This window comes from Myotis daubentonii, chromosome 9, assembly GCF_963259705.1.
Source record: "Myotis daubentonii chromosome 9, mMyoDau2.1, whole genome shotgun sequence".
NCBI lineage: Eukaryota > Metazoa > Chordata > Mammalia > Chiroptera > Vespertilionidae > Myotis > Myotis daubentonii.
In genome coordinates, this window is record NC_081848.1 from 33,083,473 (window position 1) to 33,105,968 (window position 22,496).

Below are 22,496 nucleotides of genomic sequence, written 5' to 3' on the forward strand. Positions count from 1 at the left end.
CATTGAGCTCCTTGAGGTCAGGGACTTTGTTTTGTCACTACTGCCTTCCTAGGACCTAACAGAGTATCTGGGAATTCTAGGCATTCTAAATATTTTCTCCAAATTAATTAGAATTGTAATAAGCACCAATTAAATAAAGACATTTAGGGTAGTGTATATCATATGTATAAAGATACCAAGGAAAGGGGTTCTTTCTATAAGTTCAATACAATTCCTTGGCTAGAAAATGTTTTAGAAGATAAGAGGTAGGGTCTGTATGTAGAAAGGTAGAATGAGGACAGCTGGTGGAAGATATGGAATGACCTTTAAGGATAAAGAAAAATTATTTAAAGCCACTCGAGCAGCAAAATTACATGATGAAAACATTGGTTTTTAGGAAGATACATCTAAAAAAATGTATATATAAAGAATAGACTGATTTTGAAAAATGATTGAGGCATAAATATTTTTAAGAAGTTAGGCCAATTGTCTTAAGAAAGTAATAATAAGGACTTGAAATAGGACAAATGTGAAGAATGTAAATGAAAAATGGGATTCCCTTGACAAACATATAGAGTGGACTGGAGGAAGTAATGGTTAAAATTAGGCAAGATGATTGTTTCTGTTTTAGACTTATTGAGACTGGGGTGATAGGAGGGCATTTACTTAGAACACAGAAGTTGGATAAGATGAAAACTCAGGTAAAATTGTACAACAATAGGGGCAGACCTTGGTGAATGCGCACATCTGGCAAAAGGGAAAAATGGCCATAAATGCTGTGGACAAAGCAGTAGGGAGGAGACCAGCGAAGATATCCACCGTCTTACAGAGGAAAGGGAAGTTTCCAGTGGTAGTCACTCCAGAGTGTCAAATGCTGCATGAAAACCAGGGAGAATCAAGGAGAAGATCATTGCATTCAAATGTGGGAAAGATTTTGTTGATTTTTAAGAGTGTTTTTATGGTGGTGGAACACAAGCAAGATAGCAGGGTTTGAGGAGAGAAGTTGAGAATGAAGAAATGGATGACATTGATATTCTACCTAATACTATAGTTGTATTATACACAAGTAAGAAAAAATACTCTTGTTTATCTGCTTATATCATGATATTTGTGAAGTCTCATCTTATGGTTCAGCACTTATTTAGTTTTTTGTTTGTTTGTTTGTTTCTCTCTGTGATTTGAACTCTTGATTCTCTTGGACACTTTGCTTGTACTTGACCAAGTGAGTTGCCTATGGGAGTGGTCTGTGAGAGAGGGGCTTGATGGGACAAAAACATGGTATGATGCCTTTACAACCATTAATTTATTGTGTTTTTAACACCATTTCTTCCCTCAAAGAGCATGTTTCAAACTTACTGAATATTCAAACCCAAAGAACAAAGCAGCCTGCTTCAGGCTGGAGCCAAGTGAAAGCAATAAAACCACCTGTTCTTACCCCATCCAGCATATGGTGCAAAGCAAGGGAGCAAAGCTGGGAAGAAATGTGCCATTTCCAAATCAGAGGCAAATTCAGTTCTGAACTTATTAAGTGATTATATTTTTCCTTCATTACAGAAGCCTTTAATCAACACAACTTTGCATATATAAAATTACTTTCTTTTTATACATGTAAGAACCCTAAGCTATTTTCCTTGATTTCTCTTGACAGAAATAGAAAAAAAAGATCATCACAATTTTACAGGTAAAAAGCTACTTTAAAAAATTGGTTTATAATTAAACAAAAAACACACATAATAATTATTGTCTATGACCACTTTCCTAGACCCAAAGTTCTGTGTGTTATAAAGTCTTAATAACAGAGGCAGAGAAAATAACAAAACCAAAAGAAAATTGTTTCAGAATGGAATAGATTATAGGATACTGATTATTTTTTTTTCTATTTAGTTGGAGCTATGATTTAGCAGTTCACTGAACTCAGAAATTTCATTAATTAAAATTAGAAGTTGTAAATTGAAATCAGGGTTTGCTTAATAGCACAATTAGTTGAATAATAGGAATAGTGTTCTTACAAAAATTAGAATCTTAACTGAGAATATCAATAATTATTTTTATAGTTTAGGAGTGTTTATTAAGAGTAAGAAATGCTGTAATTAGCTTCTTGTAAAACTGCATATTTTAAACCAGTCTCATTATAACTGAATAATATCATAAAATATGCAGTTGCATATCTTAGCTTAAAACAGGTGCTTTACAAAGCCTAAACAGAAAAATCTTTTGCTTACTTCTAAGTGTTTAAATGAATATTGACACTTAGACAAATGTGTATAACATATAACAAAAACAAATTCTAATAGCTTGTAAGTAGCAGAACTGGTATTGGAATTCCAGCCTTTTGGATTCCATAAACTAAGCTTTTCATTTCTCTGTGACAATTCCTCTTGATATGAAAAGAGGACCCAATTTCAGGCAGTGAAGATAGTCTGGGAGAAGGGGCATCTATAATAATAAAAGCATAATGTTAATTAGACCTCCCGTCCTTCTGGATGTCCTTCTTTCCAGACAAAGCCGCTGAGGGTGGGGTCCTAGGCAGAGGTGGCCGCCGTGGCAGCGGGGGGCCAAGGCCCATGCACAAATTTCGTGCATTGGGCCTCTAGCTAGTTAATAACAGAAAGTGATGTTCAGTGTAGATGTTGCCTGCACACCTCCAGCCTTTGTCTAATGATGCTCTTGTCCTGATTAGAGTTGCCATGCTGGTAGGTTGACTTTAATTTTCTCAGCACTTGATTGTTTCTCATCCATCCAGGAGAGACATTAAAGCTAAATGTGATGAAAAGATGGAAATAATGAACATTGTTCTTCTCCAGTTGTTCTTTGTTTTAGATTAGAGTGAACTCCCTTACTTTTTTATTCTTTTTAAAAGAAAAAAAGCTACATTTTATTTCCCCAGAAGCCTGGAGATCTTTGAGTAGTAGAAGTGGAGATGGTACTTCTGGTGATGTTCTTGAGTGTAGTCAAGGAGAGTGAGTGATACTGCTGTTTCCTTTCTTCCCTGATGGGCAACCTCACAGATTAGGAAGAGACATGGCAGTCACTCATGGACTTCAGAGAGCTATCAGTTGGTAGTATTATGGGTTGCTGATTGAGATCTTTGGAAAAGAGGTTAATAGAAAAAGATCCATCCTAAAATTTGGGCAGGGGAACCTTGATTAAAGTGACAAAGTAAATATGATTTAAACAGTAGATAGGAAGAAAACACTGATGCCAGAAGGTCAGAAATGGGAGGGACCTCAGAAATAATCTATCTACATAAAAAATTAAAGCACCATGCCGTGCCTAAGGTTACCAGTATGTCAAATCATGGAATCAAGTCTGTAATACAGGTCTTCTGACACTAAGCCCAATGGTCTCTCTAAAGAGCACTCTGAGGAAGTAGTTAATGCTGCCGCTTACGTCTTGATAGGACGGTCTCTTTCCAACCCATCTGATGAGCACCTGCCCATGAAAACATTCAGTCCATGGCCCCTTTCTAGGTAGCCTTTTCTGATTCCCTCGAGGTGAAATTACCTGTTCCTTCCTCTGTGTCACCCCTACTGCTACTCTCATCTACAGGCACCCGCCCCCTCCCCCAGCACCCTTATCACTTTGTTGAATGTTTCCATTCATTTGTTTCCTCTGCTAAACTGAGTCTTTGAGGGCAAGAACTATATCTCACTCACCTTTATAACTCCAGGGCTTATCATTCTATTTAATATATGGTAGGTGCTCAATAAATGTTAGATTAATGTTTTAATTCATTATTTAAATTAAACATTACCAATGCATGCATGTAAACAAATTTCCTGAGATGGAGGGATTAATTCAAGCCTTATTTTATTTTATGTTTTTTGTCATATTTATTTTTATTTTTTTTTTTATTATTATTTTTTTTTATTGCTTAAAGTATTACAAAGAGTATTACATATGTCTCCTTCCCCCCCCCCCCCCCGCCTTATTTTAAAGGAAAAGTTAGACAGTTAAGGGCTGTCTAACTTACTTGAAAATGGAAAAGAGTTTAGTTACAGTTCAATTTTTGGAGTTCTCAGGTGACTCGTTCCTAAAGATTCTTCTGGAGACCTGCTGTGAATGAGGCATGGTGCCAGAAGCTACAGTGGACCAAAAATGAGTATCATATAATCTTTGTCCCCAAGAGATGGTGATGTAAGGAATGCAATGAAGCACCTTTAGGGATGTGAGTGTCAACAGCAAAACAACATAATGGTCAAGACTGGGCAAGAAAATGTTTAAAACAAAATGCATGAGCGAGTGGATAGAAGACTGGGAAAAAGTCCAATTGAGATCATATTCTGAGTGAATGCCATGCTGACCTGTTTTAGGAGAGAAAGCTAAGATGATTCTTATTCACAAGACAGTATATTTTAAATAGGTTCAGGAAAGAAGTGTTTGGGTAGGAAGAGGTTTTTAGTATATTTTGTAGAAAAAAGAAACTTTTCTTATTAGGTTATATTTTATATTGTTGAGGAAATTAGCAAGAATTCAATATTTAATTAAATAAATACTCTGGTCCTTGCAGATTGGTAATCCAGAACTAATTGGAATTTCTCTCAATGTTAAAGACCTACTATGTGCTAGACAGTTAATAATATGTAATCTTATGTGTTCCTCCAAACAATTGCATAAAGAGAATGGTGTGGTATTATAGCTGAAATGTCTTTATCACTTGAAGATGAGTGCTAAATGTTTCACAGAAATTATCTAATATAATCCTCATAATGACCATATGAGGAAAGTATTTGTAAACTTCTTCGTACCATTCTACATATGAGAAAATTAAGGTTTTGAGAGATGAAGGAAATTGCCTTCATTTGCACATCTCATAAATATTGGGACTAAGATTCAAATCTGTATCTTTTTTCCTCTCTGGAACCTATGTTCTTATCTGCTGAGCATAAGAGAGTACACAGAGGAGAGAGGAGATTCAAGCGTAAGGAGCCTAAAGCATCATGGCATTTGTTGTAAAAGGTCCTCCAATGGGAAAGATAAATATTGGCAAGATACTAAGTAAGAGGAATGCAAACTGTGTGTGTGTGTGTGTGTGTGTGTGTGTGTGTGTGTATGCACACGCGCACACATGCACGGGTGTAGAATTGCTGGTCCATTTGATGATGGCTATGACTCTGTGCAGTAAGGGCTCCTAACAAGAGCTCAGGAGTGCTCTCAGAGGTGATGATATCTAAGCTGGGGATGCTGAAAGGCCTGGACTCTATAGGAACTACATCCCCACTGGCAAGCAGAGTCTTTTTTGAGAGCATCAAGTTTTACCCATGCAATAATTTTTTATTGGTTCTTTGATTTTTCTATTTCCTCATTCACATAGTTGCTGTGCATCTGAGTGCTGAGACTGGTATATGCTGTTGCCAGAGATGGAGCAGAGTGGCATGGGCCCTGTTTGCTCTGAGAGTGGCAAGAAGCCATGAAACCAGATTTCCTAGTCCCCATGATCATCACATTCCTCCCAAAGTCCAACAGCAGCTTTATAGTACACTAAAACTATGATATTCAGACCATGTCCAGCATTTTCACCATAAACATCTTTGCCATAGACACCTTGGCCTACGAGCATTTTTGCCACATAACTAATGGTTGTAAGGCAATTTTGCTGTAAAAGAAAAAAAAAGGAATAAAAAAATTAAGGAGACTTTATTTAAAATGTATGCAGCTTCATGGCAAAACTACTCAAATAACTAATTTTATTTTGTGGATTGTATCTGAGCGCATTTCTTGTTCTGTGAGAAATGTGGGCTTAACTTAATCTGCACCCTCAAAGAGGGCCTTTGACCTCTCCTTCTCTTCCAAGATGGTGTGTTTCAAAATGAAAAACCAACTCTTGGGACAATTCACCGCCACTTGGAAGAAATTACAACTATTTTAAGACCACCACCACCATACCTACTTGCCACATTACGGACCATTGGAAGAGCTAGCTAATATTTATATATGTAAAAATGGGAGTAGGTGCAAGAACTTCCTTAACGGAAAATGAAACAAAACTGGCAACTAGCTTAAATATATTAAATATGCCAAACTTGATTGATTGAGTACTCAATGGAAAAATGAAACCAACTAACCAAAAAACACCCCAAACTTTGAACTGTTTTATGGCAAAATTAACTTACGGCCAATTAATTGTGCCGTGAAAATGTTTGTGGCAAAGATATCTGTGGCAAAGATGCTGCAGAATAAATACCTAGAACAGATTCAGAAACAAAGCATGTTTCTTACATCATAATTACTTATAATACAGGGCATAATTAGTACATTATTTATCATGTACTATAATGCTATGGAATCAATTCTATATACAGAAGGTCCTCAAATAATGTTGTTTTATTCAACATTGTTCAGTTATAATGTTGATGAGATGGTATTAACTCTTATTTATACCAATCAGCCTATGGTAAAATTGGTGTTATATGTCCTTTTGCTTAAAGTTGCATAATTTCTCAAAAAACTGTCAAGTGATGACTTTCTGGATACAACAAATAGTAAATAGAGATGTATAGGTCTTGCATGTGGAAAAAGTGGAGCCACCTCTTTTGTATATTGGGTATCACCCTTCGATGGGGCTTGAATATGTTTGTGTTTGGAGCCTCTTTGAGGACTCTGTTTCTTAAAACCAGGGATCATATCTTAAAAATATTTTATTTCCTCAGTCTCTGTTAACACCACGTAACAAATCATGTATGCTCAATAATTGTTCATTGAGTAGAATTGTATTTAGTCTTAAGAAGTTTGATATTCCTATTTTAGCTCTTGCTGTAATATTGGATATGGGGATGTATAAAAACTCATTCATCGCAGATTTTAATATGCTGTTAGTTTTAATAAAATTACTAGTGTAGCAAAGAACAAAAGAAATAGAAAAATCACTACTTAAGCTTCCAATTAAAGAGCATTAAATGTGGAATAATTAACATGTGTTATTCATGAAAAACCTCTTTTTGGGAGATGAAAATACATCTCAAATTCAACTTATATTATCATTCAGGCAGGTGGTTACTAGAGCACTGAAGGGGAAAAAAGGGCAGTGAAATTAACTAAAGGCTGTCAGAGATGAAAGAATCATGTAAAACATTCCAGTTTATGAAATTAAAACTTTAAATACCGAGTTTGAATTTGAGTGGGTCATTCTCTTGTCTTTACTTCCCTATGATGCCAGGAAGGCTACGTGCCCAGAACAGTACAGGACAATGTGTGGCATTAATTTGCTTTTCTGGCCACCATAGAAACCTACCAGCTGTCACTGCAGAACCATTCGGTTCAGACAAAAGAATGTATTTGAAGAAAAAACAGATTTTTCAAAACTGGGAAATTCCATCTACTTTATTGATCCGCCATGTCTACAGAATGGCCAGCCCCTCTCACTTTTCTTTTCCCAAGGTGGAGAGGAGACTGTAAATGTTGGTCCCAGACACAGCTCAGAGCTGGAATAACAGAAACCCTCACCATGCAGCTGTCCAGGCCCCACACTATCAGAGGCATTAAACATTACTAGGCATTAAATATTACCAGGGAAATATCACTGGTCCAGAACAGCAAACAATTGTATTCGGCAGAACTCTTCCTAGAAAGAGAACTTGGTGAATTGAAAGGCAGGAACTGATGGGGGCAGAGTACGGCCACCAGGCAAGTTCAGACAGTTGTCTGTAAAACACCACACAAGAGGGTGGAGGGTCTTTTGTTTTGTTGAGAATACACAAAATTATGGCTAGGAGGAAATACTTTTCATACCTTTTGGTTCTTTACCTCTTGATAAGCAGCCACTCCTTTAAATAAATGTGGGGGAAAATATGTAAAGAATAATGTATTAGTGTACTCATTTGAAAAGTCACTTAACTTTCATGAATGCCTTAAATGGAGGTATTCTTAGGTCTTCCTTCTCCTGTTTTTTCCTCTAAGGTCTTTGCCAAGGGAGGTTGTAGGATTTCTTGTTTTAGGGGTCCTTAGGCAAAACATAGATTATGCTCTCCTAGTGATGACAGAATGGACACTAGGACCTCTTAAATGCCTTTCCTGAACTCCCACACTGGACTCTTGGAAAAACATGATTTAAATGTTCCTCAATTAAAGGTTGAAATATTGCTTCACCTATGCCAAAAACCCTTCACACCTTTATAGTTTTACTACGTTCTGGTGAAGTCATGGGATGCTTTCTTTTAAAAACAAGGTTATATTCAAACCCCAATGGCATTATCCCTTCATATGAAGACATATCCTGGATGCTATTGAATTAGGCAAATGACATTACTTTCTTGGGTTGAAACTAGAAGACCCATGATGTAAATATAAGCCTGCAATAGTCCATCGAGCTGAGCAGGGAACATCCGTATACTAATGCTCCTAGGATCTATAACTCAGCATGTATGATCATAGAAATGTTAAGCCAAGATTTTTGTAGACCATGACCATGCAACATATGCCACTAAAATATATTTGTCTTTCAAGGACCACCTAAAAGAATTTCTTTCACCCCGAGTCTTATATTTTATTATCAGGAGCCTGTTTTCTTCTCTTTGAAGTTGTTTTTTTCTTCCCTGTTTGCTGTGCTTTAATAATGTGAAGGGGCTTCACTCTAGAGATGCACTGAAGCAAAGCAAAGCTTCAAGGAGCCCTGCTGAGGAATTAAAACATATCACATCAATTCAGCCTTCTCTTTCTGCCCGCCCTCTATTAATTCAACAAAGTTATAAAAACAAACAAAGAGAATAACGTGAAAATACACACATACAGGGGATTTGAGGTTTGTTTTGTATTTTTAGACATGAAGAACAAAAACCTCCATAGAGCTGCTAAAGCTTCCTAACCTCATCAAGTCCTCTTCTATGAGTCATTAAGTTACTGAAGCCCAGAAAATCAAATTTGGTTTAGGGCTGTTTGATAATGTAGTAACACAATAAAATGTGATTCACCAATTAGCTCATGTAATTAGAAAATCAAAAACATGTTCTAAGTGGCTGGTGGACACACATAAATAAATATTGTCATTCTTTGTATTTGCTGATTATAGTTACAATTACATCTCCAGTTGATGTTACTACATTCCAATTCCCCAGGGAAGTGAATTCATAGTTTTCTGTGTTTTTAAGTCAGATAAATGAATGAAGCATTCCATTCATCAAGTCATTCATTCACTGTTTTGTTTGTTTGTTTTATTAATTCTTTCTTGCCAGGCTCTCTGGTAGACTATCCCATCCTTGCCTCCATAGAACTCTCAATCTGAAAAAACTATGTTTAATTTTTTTTATGCAAGGGAAAGTCAACTGAAATGAGAACTCTACAACAACAGTTTTATAGTTTGAAATTAGTCTTTCTTGGAGATTGCTAAATATTACTAATATTACCGACACATATATGAAAAAAGAAACTAGTGATTTGAGAATATTTTTGCTTAGAAGTTTTGCCCGGCTCAAAAGGACTCTGTGATAGATAAGACTGGGAATTGAATATCTGTTGGATTATTTTAAAGCAGCTCTTGATATATACTGTATGTACATCTGTTGAAATCTAAAGCCTATGCTATATGTTACCTGGCTATATGTAAAATGTATTTCTTTAAGTTCAAATCAATTCAAAGTCTGGTTGGATGGTTAAAAGTATCTCAGTAAGAATTTCGACCATGCCCTACTTTGCTCTGTTTTTTATTGCAACTGAAGTACATGGGCATGGTTACATGGTCCAGGGCTTCCTAATAAATATAATGAGAGGATAATAGGGATGAATTACCTGAGCTTAAGCCAATAAAGAAAGGCTTTCTTATGTGACATGGTCATTCTTAATGATACTTTAGATTTAAAAATGACATTCGGTTGTGCTGCCCTTATAGCTGATTTTTTAAAGCAGTATATTAGTGTTAATTCATAGACATTTTAAAATACGTTAGGAAAAAAAATTTCCTTACAACTGTGACATTGTTGCTGGGTGGCTTATTCTTTTGTCAATTCACAATGCATATTTTGCATTGTTCTCTGTCCCACAAATATTGCAAAATTCTAAGGGATGCAATAAGCTTAATTATTTTTTGTTAGAGTCTCACTCATATATTTTAGAGTAGCTTGAATTATATTTTATTTAGCTATAATCACATATCAAAAAAGTGTGGTTTATTCATAGCCAGAATGAAACTTAACTCCCAAATGTTATTTAAGATAATGCTGTCTCCATCTCAGTATGTATTTAATCGTTCTCTTTCTTTTTTTTCCTATTTACAGGTCAATGGGACAGAAATTGAATATGAGTTTGAAGAAATTACTTTGGAGAGGGTAAGAAAAATCCAATAATCCAAAGCCCCAATCTTGCTTTCCACATTCTGCATCCTAATGGTTTGTCTTGCAAAATTACACAATTGTATATTATACCCTGGAAGTTTCCAACAGGGCTCACAATGAGAATATTAATAAAATTCTTTCAGTGGAAGGCCCGGGGACAAACAGACCAAATAACCAGAATGTTCAGTATATAGAATGCATTGCCAGGCTTTGGAGCAAATGAAAAGATAGAAATGTTCCATGAACTAGTGCAGTATTTTTTCCTATTGTTTTGATATACATTTTAGATACAATATTAAATTTTTTTATTTATGTGATATTAACACTGTCTTTATAATTACCATTACCATGCATTTTTAAGTTTAAAAACAAAACAAGTGATGGATTTTAAAAGCACCCCTATTGAGAAAAACTCAGTAACCCTGCAGATCTCTGAAAATATGCTGTTAGAGCCTTAGCATGGCTTTGAAAATTTGGGGAAATTCTGTGCAACACAACTCTAGTATGTAAAGATATTTTACAAAACAGTAAGAGAAAGACCAAGGCCACCTACAAAAAATAGAAAATAAAATTTGCCGAAACCGGTTTGGCTCAGTGGATACAGCGTCGGCCTGCGGACTGAAGGGTCCCGGGTTTGATTCCAGTCAAGGGCATGTACCTGGGTTGCGGGCACATCCCCAGTGGGAGATGTGTGGGAGGCAGCTGATCGATGTTTCTCTCTCATCGATGTTTCTAACTCTCTATCTTTCTCCCTTCCTCTCTGTAAAAATCAATGAAATATATTTAAAAAAAAATAGAAAATAAAATTTAAAAAAAAAGACCAAAAGGCATTAACAGGAAATCCATCACAAAAAAAAGGGCCAGTAACATACAGAAACCTGTTCAACCTTACTTATAAACAAAGAAAACAATGATGCTAAATAGTTTTTATTTACCTGATTGGCAAAAAATTTAACAGGAGGATTAATATTTACTGCCATTGAGTGGGCCTGGAATTTGGTGCAATCAATGTATCAGTTTGGAAGAAAGTATCAAAAGTGTTAAAATGGACATGCTTTTTACCCAGAAATTGTACTTATTGAATTATCCTATCTAATAAAAGAGAAAAATGGAAATTGGCGTACGACGATACCCTTTTCATTGGCTAATCAGGGCTATATGCAAATTAACTGCCAACTAAGATTGGCAGTTAACTGCCAACAAGATGGCGGTTAATTTGCATATGTAGGCACAATGCAGGGAGGCGAAAGGGAAAGCAGGAAGAAGCCCCCTGCCACTGACAGTGATCAGAAACCCAGGGGGGAGCTAAGAGCTGGGGGGCAGGGCCGCCTTTGCCCTGCCCCCCAGCCATGATCGGAGAATCAGGCGCCTTTGCCGCCCTGGCCAGTGATAGCAGGAAGTAGGGGTGGAGCCAGCGATGGGAGCTGGGCACGGTCGAAGCTGGCAGTCCCGGGAGCTAGGGGTCCCTTGCCTGGGCCTAAAGCGAAGCCCACGATTGCGGGGCCACTGCAGCTGCGGTTCCCCGCTGCCCAAGCCGGACGCCTCAGCCAGAGGCCTCAGGCCTGGGCAAGGGGCCGATCCGTTGATTGGTGATCGGAGGGTGATGAGGGTCAACTCCTCTGGCCGAGGCATCAGGCCTGGGTGGGGGGTGGAGCCGGGGATTGGGGGGATATGATGGTCCCCTTGCCCAGGCCTGAAGCCTGGGTCAGAGGCATCAGGCTTGGGCGGGGGCCAGAGCCAGTGATCATGGGGAGATGGGGGTCCCCTGTCCAAGCCTGACACCTCTGGCAGAGGCGTCAGGCCTGGGCAAGGGGCCGATCAGGCGATCGGAGGGTGATGGGGGTCTACGCCTGAGGGCTCCCAGTATGTGAGAGGGTGCAGGCTGGGCTGAGGGACACTCCCCCCCGCCCCCCCCCCACACACACACCCAGTGCACGAATTTCGTGCACCGGGCCCCTAGTACAAATACATAAAGAGTGTTCATATTGGTATTTTTTATAATAGTGAAGAATTAAAAAGACAAGTGTTTAATAACACATTATTTTATGTCCATATAAATAGAAAAATCATATTAAATTATAGTATTTTTAAATATTTAATTATAAGTATAGAGAGGTAAGTAGAATGTATTATTAAATATATTATTAAATTAGCCCTGATAGGTGTGACTTGGTGGTTAGAGTGTCAATTCCTGGTCAAGGACACATATCTGGTTGCAGATTTTATCCCAGGCCTGGTCAGGGCATGTGTAGGAGGCAACCAATCAATGTGTCTCTCTCTGATATTGATGTTTCTCTCTCTTTCCCCCTCCTACCTTCCCTTCCACTCTCCCTAAAAATTAATGGAAATAATATTCTCAGGTGAGGATTAATTATATATATTTCATTATAAATTAAAATGAAGTTGAAAAGGATATATATACTAATAAAAGGGTAATATGCAAATTAGACCGGACATCTTCTGGATGACCTTCTGGACAAAGTCACAGTGGCGGGGCTGAGGCAGAGGCAGTTAGGGGCAATCAGGCCACCAGGGGAGAGCAGTTAGGAGGATCAGTCCACCAGGGGAGAGCAGTTAGGTGGATCAGGCCAGCAGTTAGGGGGATCAGGCCGGCAGGGGAGAGCAGTTAGGGCAATCAGGCAGGCAGGTAGAGGTGGTTAGGGGCGATCAGGCAGACAGGCAGGTGAGTGGTTAGGAGCCAGAGGTCCCGGATTGTGAGAGAGGTGTCCAACTACCAGTTTAGGCAGTTTAGGCCTGATCCCACAGGGATCCCAGATTGTGAAAGGGTGTAGGCCTGCCTAGGGACCCTCGCCCCTCATACACGAATTTTGTACAATGGGCCTCTAGTTTATAATATAATCAAAGAAGCACAAACAAAGGTATACATGCAAAATATACATTTATAAAGATATACATAAAGCCTAGAAGAATACACACCAAAATGTTAAAAGTGGTTAAGTCTTATTGAGGATTTTTGGGGTGATTTTTCTGTTTTATCTTTTTATTTATATTTATTTCCTAAAACTTCCATAACAAACATATATTACATTTATACTAAAAAACAAAAATGAAAGTTTATTTCTTAAGCTTTAATTCTAGTGTGAATTTATACTCTAAACCTACGCTTAAATATATTTTTTTCTTTTGATTTTTCACTTTCCTGAGTCAGGGAATTTATCATTCTGTCTAATTTATATTGAGTGTGAGTGGTTTTAAAAGGAAATTTACATTGAAAGTTAAGTGTTTGCCAGATGGGTATTTTAAAACTTACATTATGAACTCTGATAAAATGTTAATGGCATGCTAAATGGAGAAAATTGAAGCTTATGGGAAATTTGCCTAAATGTGAAGATTACTAAGGTCCTCTCCAGAAGTGACTATATGATTTGTGGGGCACAGTACAAAATGAAAAGTGGTGCTCTGGTTTAAAAAACTGTAAGAATTAAAAGATGGCAACAGGAGAGCATTAAACCAGCATGGGTGGATCTCTCTATGGAGCAGGCCTGTGTCTTTCCCCACCCTTTCTTTCACAAGGGCACATGCCCCTCAGTACTCCAAACCTCTCCCCCCTCTCATTTCTCAAAGTATTTCCTCTCTCTCTCTCTCTCTCTCTCTCTCTCTCTCTCTCTCTCTCTCTCTGCCTCTCATCTCTGTCTTTCTCTCTCTCCCTCCCTCTCTCCCTCTTCACCCCCCTTTGCCCCTCCCTCTGTGGCTCTCTAAATAAATTTTCTCTTACAGTTTGAATGAATAAATAAATAAATAAATAAATACAAGGATAGCCCTTCTATACATAGGGCCCTCTTTGCAACAATCTCAAACTCATGAGACCAACCCTTCTCTCTCTCCACCCTCCACACATATTAGCATCTCCAATGCCCCGCCATTTAGTTACCCTGGCTTTATAGGTCAAAATATAATTAGAAGCTAATGTTGGTGTGAGGTACAACATTCAGGAGGACTATGACCATCGTGTGTTCTAGTTTGGGTTCTGACACTTATTTGCTTCATGATCTAGCATGTCACCTCCCGGGCTCCCTCCCTGTCATAGGGACTCTAGTTGTACTCTAAATCTTATCATTGCCATTCATTGCCCCCCTCTCCCAAAACCTCTATGTTAAGTGTCATCTTCTCTGTACAGCACCTCCTCTTTGTGTTCGTTGTTTATTCTTATACCTCATTCCAAAACTTCCTCAACCCCGCTGGGATCGTGCATCATTGATTCAGTCATTTCCCTTGAGTTTTTATCCTTCATTATGCCCCCCATTTCCTCCCATATATTCCAATTGTTCTTATCGTACTTTCAACATTTTTTATTCTCCTCATTTTCTTGTGTTCATCCCACAAAACCTCATCTCTGGTTTATCTACCATGATTAAACCAACACCTTCCTACATGCTCCACGCCAGCACCCAGGCAGCTGAACCTGGCTACAGAAGTGCTTACTCATCTCACTTTAAAATTATAACCATCGATTTCAAATGGACCCTCCAAACATCCTAGCTGTTCTTATACATTTCTTTAGAAAAATCACTTTCTCATTCTCTAGGACAGCAATTTCAGATCTTCTTTGCCCTCATCAGATCTCTACCACCAATTCCCTCATCCTCAGGCTCAACTGTTGAGGTCTCTTCATTGGCCCAGAGAAAACCCAAGCACTCAAATGAAAACCACCTCACGTTCCTACCACTAGGTCTGCTAGTGTGCTCTACCTGTTACAAGGAAGGAGTTTTCCCTGCTCATCCCAAGGTCAGCTCTTCACTTGTTGCCTGGACTCTGTAACTTCTCATCCATTTAAAGCCTCTGCCTCTGCAGTTTTCTCCTCTCTCTCCTACAATATCAGTTTCTCTCTCTCTTTTTCCTGGATAAATTTAATACATCATATTAAATATCATATAATATCTGTCATCTTAACACACACACACACAGTCCCTAACCCAAAGTTCCCTTCCTATTACTGCCTTATTATTCTATTTTATTTTACCAAATAACTAAGAAAATTGTCTACTTATTACCTCATTTTCTTATTTTAACCTCTTTCATGTTTTCATCCCCACAACAGTCCTAATACCATCCCTATCAAAGTCACACCAAGTTCCATCTTGCTAAATTCAAGTATCAGTTCTCAGTTCTGACTGATTTCTCAGCAGCATTTGATGCAACAGTCACTACCTCCTTCCTCAACGGTTTCAATTCCTTGCTTTCTGGAACAAAACACTCCTGTTTATCCACCACCTCATCAGTGCTCTTTTCTTGTGTCCTTGCTGGCTCCAACTCTAAATGCTGGGGCGCTCTGGAAACCCAGTGAATAGACTCAGCCTCTTCTCATTCTCCAGGTGATCTCATCCAGACCCATAACTTTTCCAGCTACCAGCTGGTGATTCCCAAATCTGCAGTCATGAGCTCCCCTGCACTCCAAATTCGGACAGCTAACTGTCCAGTTGGCATCTCTGGTATGTTCCCAAAAGAATTTATTATTTCCCTGCACTCCCTACCCTCAGGGACAAAGCTGCTTCTAGCCTAATATTCTTCATTTAAACGAGTTGGTTCTATCATTTTTCTTATTATTCAGGCCAAAAAAATTGATCTAGACATCTTGCTTAATTGTGCATTTCCCCTCAGCATCCAAAGAAAGCCCTACTGGTACAAACATAAAAATAGATTTTAAAATCAATCACATCTTGCCACCTGTTCTGCTGAATCCTGGTCCAAACCAATATCATCCCACGCCTGGACCACTTTTCTCCTCAAAGTAGCCAGAGTCATATTTTAAAAAATATAAACCATATCATACCACTTTTATTCTTAAAACTCTCCAAGAGGTGATAATTACATTCATCATCATCATCTACAAGGCCTTATACAATATGACCCTACTTCTCTCTCCAACACTATGCCCTCACCACCAACTCTAAATATATTTTACTCTTGCCAATCTGCATCATTTCTAAAAAAATAAATAAATAAAAAATAAAAAGCCAAGCTTTTCCCACCTCTAGGCCTTCCTATATGTTATTCTATCTGCATGAAAAAATATCTCCTCAGATCTTTTCATGAGGTTAGAGACATATGCCCTTCGTTTGAAACCTGCCTCTATCACTTACTGGTTGAGTTAATTCAAGCTGAATACTCAACCTTTCTGTGCCTTAGTTTTCACATTTGAAAATGAGGCTGAAGACTTTGTTATTACCTCCTGGGGCCCTTGCAATGATTAAATTAGTTAATATAAAGATTTAGGCCAAAACCGGTTTGGCTCAGTGGATAGAGCATCGGCCTGCGGACTGAAAGGTCCCAGGTTCGATTCCGGTCAAGGGCATGTACCTGGGTTGCGGGCACATCCCCGGTGGGGGATGTGCAGGAGGCGGCTGATCAATGTTTCTCTCTCTCATCGATGTTTCTGACTCTCTATCTCTCTCACTTCCTCTCTGTAAAAAATCAATAAAAATATGTTTAAAAAAAAAAAGATTTAGAACAGCATGCACAGCTGTTATTCTTAACATTTTCTTTGTGTTTACAGGATAATTCTCACATGTGTTATTTGTCAGAATCATTAAGGAAGATTATTAAAAACACTAGAGGCCCGGTGCACGAGATTCATTAACTGGGGGTTAGGGGTCCCTCAGCACAGCCTGCCCCCTCTCACAGTCTGGGAGCCCTCAGGGGATGTCCTACTGATGGCTTAGGCCCACTCCCCATGAGGAGTGGGCCTAAGCTGCAGTCTGGCCATGGAGGCTCGGAGGAGGCACTGTGTGTGTGTGTGTGTGTGTGTGTGTGTGTGTGTGTGTGTGTCCATCCGCTGGGGGCCTGTCTCCAGCTGCGTCGGAGGCTCGGAACAGGCACCCCGTGTGTGTGTGTGTGTGTGTGTGTGTGTGTGTGTGTGTGTGTGTGTCCACTGGGGGCCTGTCCCCAGCCACGTCAGAGGCTCGGAGCAAGCGCCCCTCTGTGTTGATCTCTCAGGCTCTGGGATGCGCCTGCGTGTTGTTCTCTCAGGCTCGGGGCCACGCCTGGCCCCTCCTCCTGAGCTGGTTGTGACCATTATAAAGTCCTGAACTCATTTGCATATTACTTCTTTTAGATAGATATAGATATATAGATATAGATATAGATGATATAGGTATAGATATAGATATAGATATAGATATAGATATAGATATAGATATAGATATAGATATAGATATAGATATAGATATAGATATAGATAGATATAGATAGATAGCTTCCAAGTTTCCATGAGCAATTTACATTAATCTATCAATAACTTCTTTTATACCAACTTTTCTTCTTTTTTTCCCCAGTTACTTTGTTAGATGTTAGACACCTAATGATGAAGAAGTTATGGTCATTGCTATATGAATTTGTAGTTTACACTTTTTCTGCATTTAATCTCTATAACATTCAATTTAGTAATAAACTCATCACATTTGTAACATCCCTATGAGATGGGTATTGCTAATTCCATTTTACAATTACGACACTGAGACTCAGAAATTAAATAACTTGTCAAAACTAATAATGTTACTAAAGAATGGAGCTAGAATTCAGCCCCATACCCAATATATACTAGAACCTCACTTAGCTCATTGCCACTGAGTTAAACTGCCCTCAGAATTAAGCTCAAGTGTCATTTCCTCCAAGAAGTTTTCCTTGACTCTCACTTTTGGGCAAGGTGCCCTTTCATAAATTAACACAAGTAGAAAACTTTTTATATTAAATGATGAATAAAATTTGTCTTTTCCACTGACCTATGAATTTCTTGATGAAAGGAATTTTATTATAGTTTTCTTTATACTGCCATGATGACATAAAAGGAAGAGGGGAAGCCACTTGGCAATTCAAGGTTGTGTCAGCATCATTCATGGCATTGGCCACGTGGTACTCATGGTGAATCTCACAAATGTTTTATGTACCTTTGTTTGTCAAGCATTTACTGAGCAAAGGCACTGGTCACAGTCCTTGCTTCATAGTATTTTACAGTCTGGCAGAGGACAAGGAGAATTAATAGGCAGAAACTATGAAAAAGAACCATGAGGATACCTGGCCCAGAATGGAGCACTACCCTGAGGCATTAAACCTGAGCTGGCTTATTGAAGGATGAGAGGATGCTAGCTATGGGAATGCAAGTAGAGGAATGCAGCCTTTAAGACAGGGAATAGCAGGTGCAAATATTCAAGGGTCCATGGAAAAGAAGCATGCTCAAGGAATTGCAACTAGTTCAGAATGACTGCACTACTAGTTATAAGTAGGACTCAGAGACAACGCTAAAGCGATGGAGAAGGTTGAGAATAAGATGCCTTGGACAACAAGCAGAAGGGTTTCGATTTCATTGTGAGGACAATGGAAAGCCTTTGAAGAAGTTTAAGCAGAAAAGTGACAATCATATTTGTGTTTCAAAAAGATGACTTTGGCTGCGATATTGGGTATACATTTCATAGAATTCCGGAGATGATGCAGCTATGCCATTTAAGACATAATTAATGGCTAAATTCTGGCGTGGTGATGTAGGAGGAGATGATTTAAAATATGTTAAGAATGTTAGAAGAACAGAGTCTGCTGTTTTGTAGGATGGGAAAATGCCTGAGAGAGGAGAGGAGTCCAAGAGGCCTGGACTATAATCCAACAAATTCCTTTCATTGACATAATCTGTACCTCTGAGATGGGCAACTGTGATATTTCAAGCTTCTGATACCCTGGGCTTTGATGACATTAACAAAGGTAGTGGAGTTTAAAGTCCATGCCTCTGAGTGATTTGTCTATTATCCAAGTATGAAGTTCATAGGTTATGAACCTCTAATATAATTTATATCAAGAGAAGCTAGTTGACCCAGCATGGATAATAGATTCTACATGCCTTCATAACCCTGACCAACATGCATGACTAGAATTTAGCAGATATATTGAAGAGACTGTCTATCTGCCACCTCCTCCCAGGCCTGCCCCCAGCCTCCCCAAAAGAAAGAACATTTGGAGTGTTTTCCTGACAGCTGCAGAATGTATGGCCATGTGATACTATTTGAATGTTCTGTCTGACAAGTCAAGGATATTCTTTTACAATTAAGAAATTTTGAAGATTTGAACCCTCTTCCCAAATATAAATCATTGGCTTCTGTTACTTATTTAACCCATGCGAAAACAAACAGATTTATACTGTAGAGAAAAGTGACTGATTTACCACATGCTGCAGATTCCTATAGATGAACCAAGTTTGGGGTATAAGTTAGGTAACATGGGAATTTTGAAAACAGTATTTGTGAATTGCCAGGTAAGAAGTGATTCATTAAAGCTGTCTATTCACATACTCTCCAAATTAATTAGAATGTCATTGAATGTCTGAATTACTTAAGCCCAACTTGTTTCTCTCACATTTTTGAATTTTCATAAGGATGAAAATTTCTAAATTTAAATGGAATTAAGGGCCTATTACTTCAAATAATGTAGAGGCTTTGGGATTCTAAATTTCTGATTTTTCTCTGGTCTCTTTAGCCCTTTTTAATTAATAATAACAGGAATTAAACATAAGAGTCCCAATTATATTTGATTTGGTTTCAGCTTTTATGTAGCCAGCTGTAGCACATTCTCATTCTAGTTCAGTTAAATAATTTTAAAATATAGATACCTAGTTATCAATGTATTTTTTAAAGCATGTTGTGTTTCTCAGTGGAATCTGCCCTTGAGATTGCAGGCATAGCTTCTTATAGAATAATCCAGTGCTACTGTAGTTCTGTATTTTCTTATTTGTTAATTCACAATAATGTAGTTGCAAGCTAGACAAGCCATTACATTGTATTTTGTTTTCAACAGCTTTAGGCTACGATATTTTCTATAGATGCTCTGATCCTCCTTAAAATATTCTATTCTAATGATCTTCCATCTTCGATCTCTACATATAACATTGTGAGCAGCTATTGTTGTATCTGGACATTAAAACTAGCAGGAAGAACATCCTCCTTCTTCAGAACTTCTCTCCCCATTCCAACCATGTGGTTCTGGGGAAGACAACCAGTCACAACACCCATGGTCACACAGTTGATTGGTCTGGAGCTACTCATGGGAATTACCTGGTGAGCTGGTAAAAACTACCATTGAGCCTGAGCCCTGACCCATACCAACTGTATCAGAATCTTGTGGGGTAGAGCATGGGAAAGCTTTCATTTTTAAAACTTGCATTAGTGATTTGATGCACAGTTCAGAGGCTGTCACCTGAGTCAAAATGAACCAATCAGAGTGCTCCTCTTAGAGAGCCAGAGAAATGATACAGGAAAGATAGAGGGAACAAGTGCTCTTTCCTGTTATGACTGTCTTAAAGACCCAACCAGACACCACTGTCTTTCTAATAACTTCATGAGCCTTCCCTGAAATTCTTCTTAGCCAGACCAGTTCAAATAAAGCATTGTAACTTGCCAGCAAGTGGACCTATACTAATGTATCTTGGTGTTTAACTATGCTGAGGTTGTTAAGTCATGGCCTATGTTCTCAAAGTAAATGTTGCCTTGCTTCAATTCTCTAGTCTTCTAAATTCTAGTCATGTCTCTCACCACTAAGGTGAGGCCATAAAGCTAAGCTCTCCGGTACAATACTGTAGGCAGGTTGCAGTAAACCTTAATATCCCAAAGCTTACACATACCATCTCCTTTAAAGTAACCCATTACTGCGTTCCAGCTGCCGGAAATAAAAGAGCAGTAAAAAAAGAGAGTGACAGGTAAAGTGAATGGCTACTGACAGGTCTATGAATTTAGGTCTCTACTGTCTAGAAATCTTTCTGATTTGGGAGCCAATAATCTTTGCACATGTGAAAAGTACTTTGTGGTGTTAACCATTGGACTCAGATGTCAGGAAAAAAAATCGACTGTTAGAAATACAGTTTGCAGACATTTAAGGGGTCATTAATCTAACTTTTCTTTACTTGTAAGCATCAAAGTCCCAGGATTACGGACTGTCTAGTAAACATACCTCAAAGAGCTGATTTAGATGAATTGGCACAAAATACCTTTTGGTGCAATTCAGCTGCTGACTCCAACCTTCTCCATTTTTCTTTATAAGCTCCCAGCTGAGTTATCTTCTTTCACCTCATGAGCCCTCTGCATTAACAAGTGCTCTCTTCCAGTGCAGTAGTCTGAGCCTTAGTCCCCTCAGATCATGTAAACTGGCTATATATTTCCTTCTGTAGACTTCTTGTTACACTATTACCCACCTATTTCTTTAACATACTCTTGATTATTACCAGCATAACGGTACTTCTAAAACCAACAGCTTTTAGACAAAATATGCAAGAAAAAGACTCACAGAGAAATGACAAAACTCTATCATTGCCAAGTTGAATGTTCTAGTTGGAATAGATCTCTTTCCAGGACTCGTTATCAAGAAGTTGTGCGTGGTTAAGGAGGTTTGGCAAGAGGAGCTCTAACTCTGGGGTGTCCTGAGAGTTCTGGGTCAGGGAGGTACTGGTTCTGAGCCTACTGAAACTGAAAGACCCAAGGAGCGATACCGCATAGGGCCCAGCAATCATACCTGAATCACTAAGTATTAGATCTTGAGAAATAGTAAAAGCTGGGGGTTTTGTTTCTTGTAATTGAACAAACCATGACTGAACAAATCATAGATACGTTTTTCTGTAGCTCAGCTGTCTGGCTGACAGGAAATGTAACCTCTGTCCTTCTTAGTGCTTTTCTTCCAACCACTTCAACCATCTCCAGAATTATCCCACAGTCTGTGTCCCACAGTGACAAGACAACCTATGCATCATTTGGTCATATTTTCTCCCAAGGAACTGCTGCAACATCCATGGCCCCCTCTGGTTGTCCCCTCTGGTCTGTCGGTTTCTGCTTTACCTTTCCAATGTACTAGGTGTTTGTTTGTTCTCTACCCATGTCATGGTTTTCACCCCTTCCACTTTGCTACTGTGCTCATATTTTAGTTCAGATGGTTAATCTTCACCCACATGACCCATGCGCTTTGGTGGAAGCTAAGGTGACTGAATTCTAGGGGTGGGTTCTTACTGATTTAGGCTCATCAACATAATATACTCCTTTGGCCTCCATCAGCAGTGGCTGTGCAACTGAAACCAGTGCAATCAGAGTGAATTCCATGACTTATTAGAATTCAGAGGCAGAATTCACCCGCTTCCACAAGCATGAAGTGAGGAAGACTATAGGGCAGACAGTAGTAGCTTGGAGCCATTGCAGAGCGGATTGCAGATTTAGAATGAAGGAGCATTTTAGAAAGTAGAGTAAGTAAATGGAGGACATAACAGTCTTGGCAGTA

The 22,496-nt window shown here is 38.7% G+C and overlaps 1 protein-coding gene across 11 annotated transcripts in view; it reads left to right on the forward strand.

Annotated features, from left to right (window-relative positions):
- DLG2 (discs large MAGUK scaffold protein 2) overlaps positions 1 to 22,496 on the forward strand; it is an 884,334-nt gene that overhangs the window by 244,546 nt on the left and 617,292 nt on the right. For all 11 annotated transcript variants that reach the window (XR_009454391.1, XM_059708253.1, XM_059708256.1 and 8 more), the window contains exon 3: positions 10,185 to 10,235. Coding sequence is in view for 10 of the 11 variants with exons in the window: in XM_059708253.1 (XP_059564236.1) it covers positions 10,185 to 10,235 (51 nt within the window). In the remaining variant the exon portion in view is untranslated. The remainder of the gene's footprint in view (positions 1 to 10,184; positions 10,236 to 22,496) is intronic.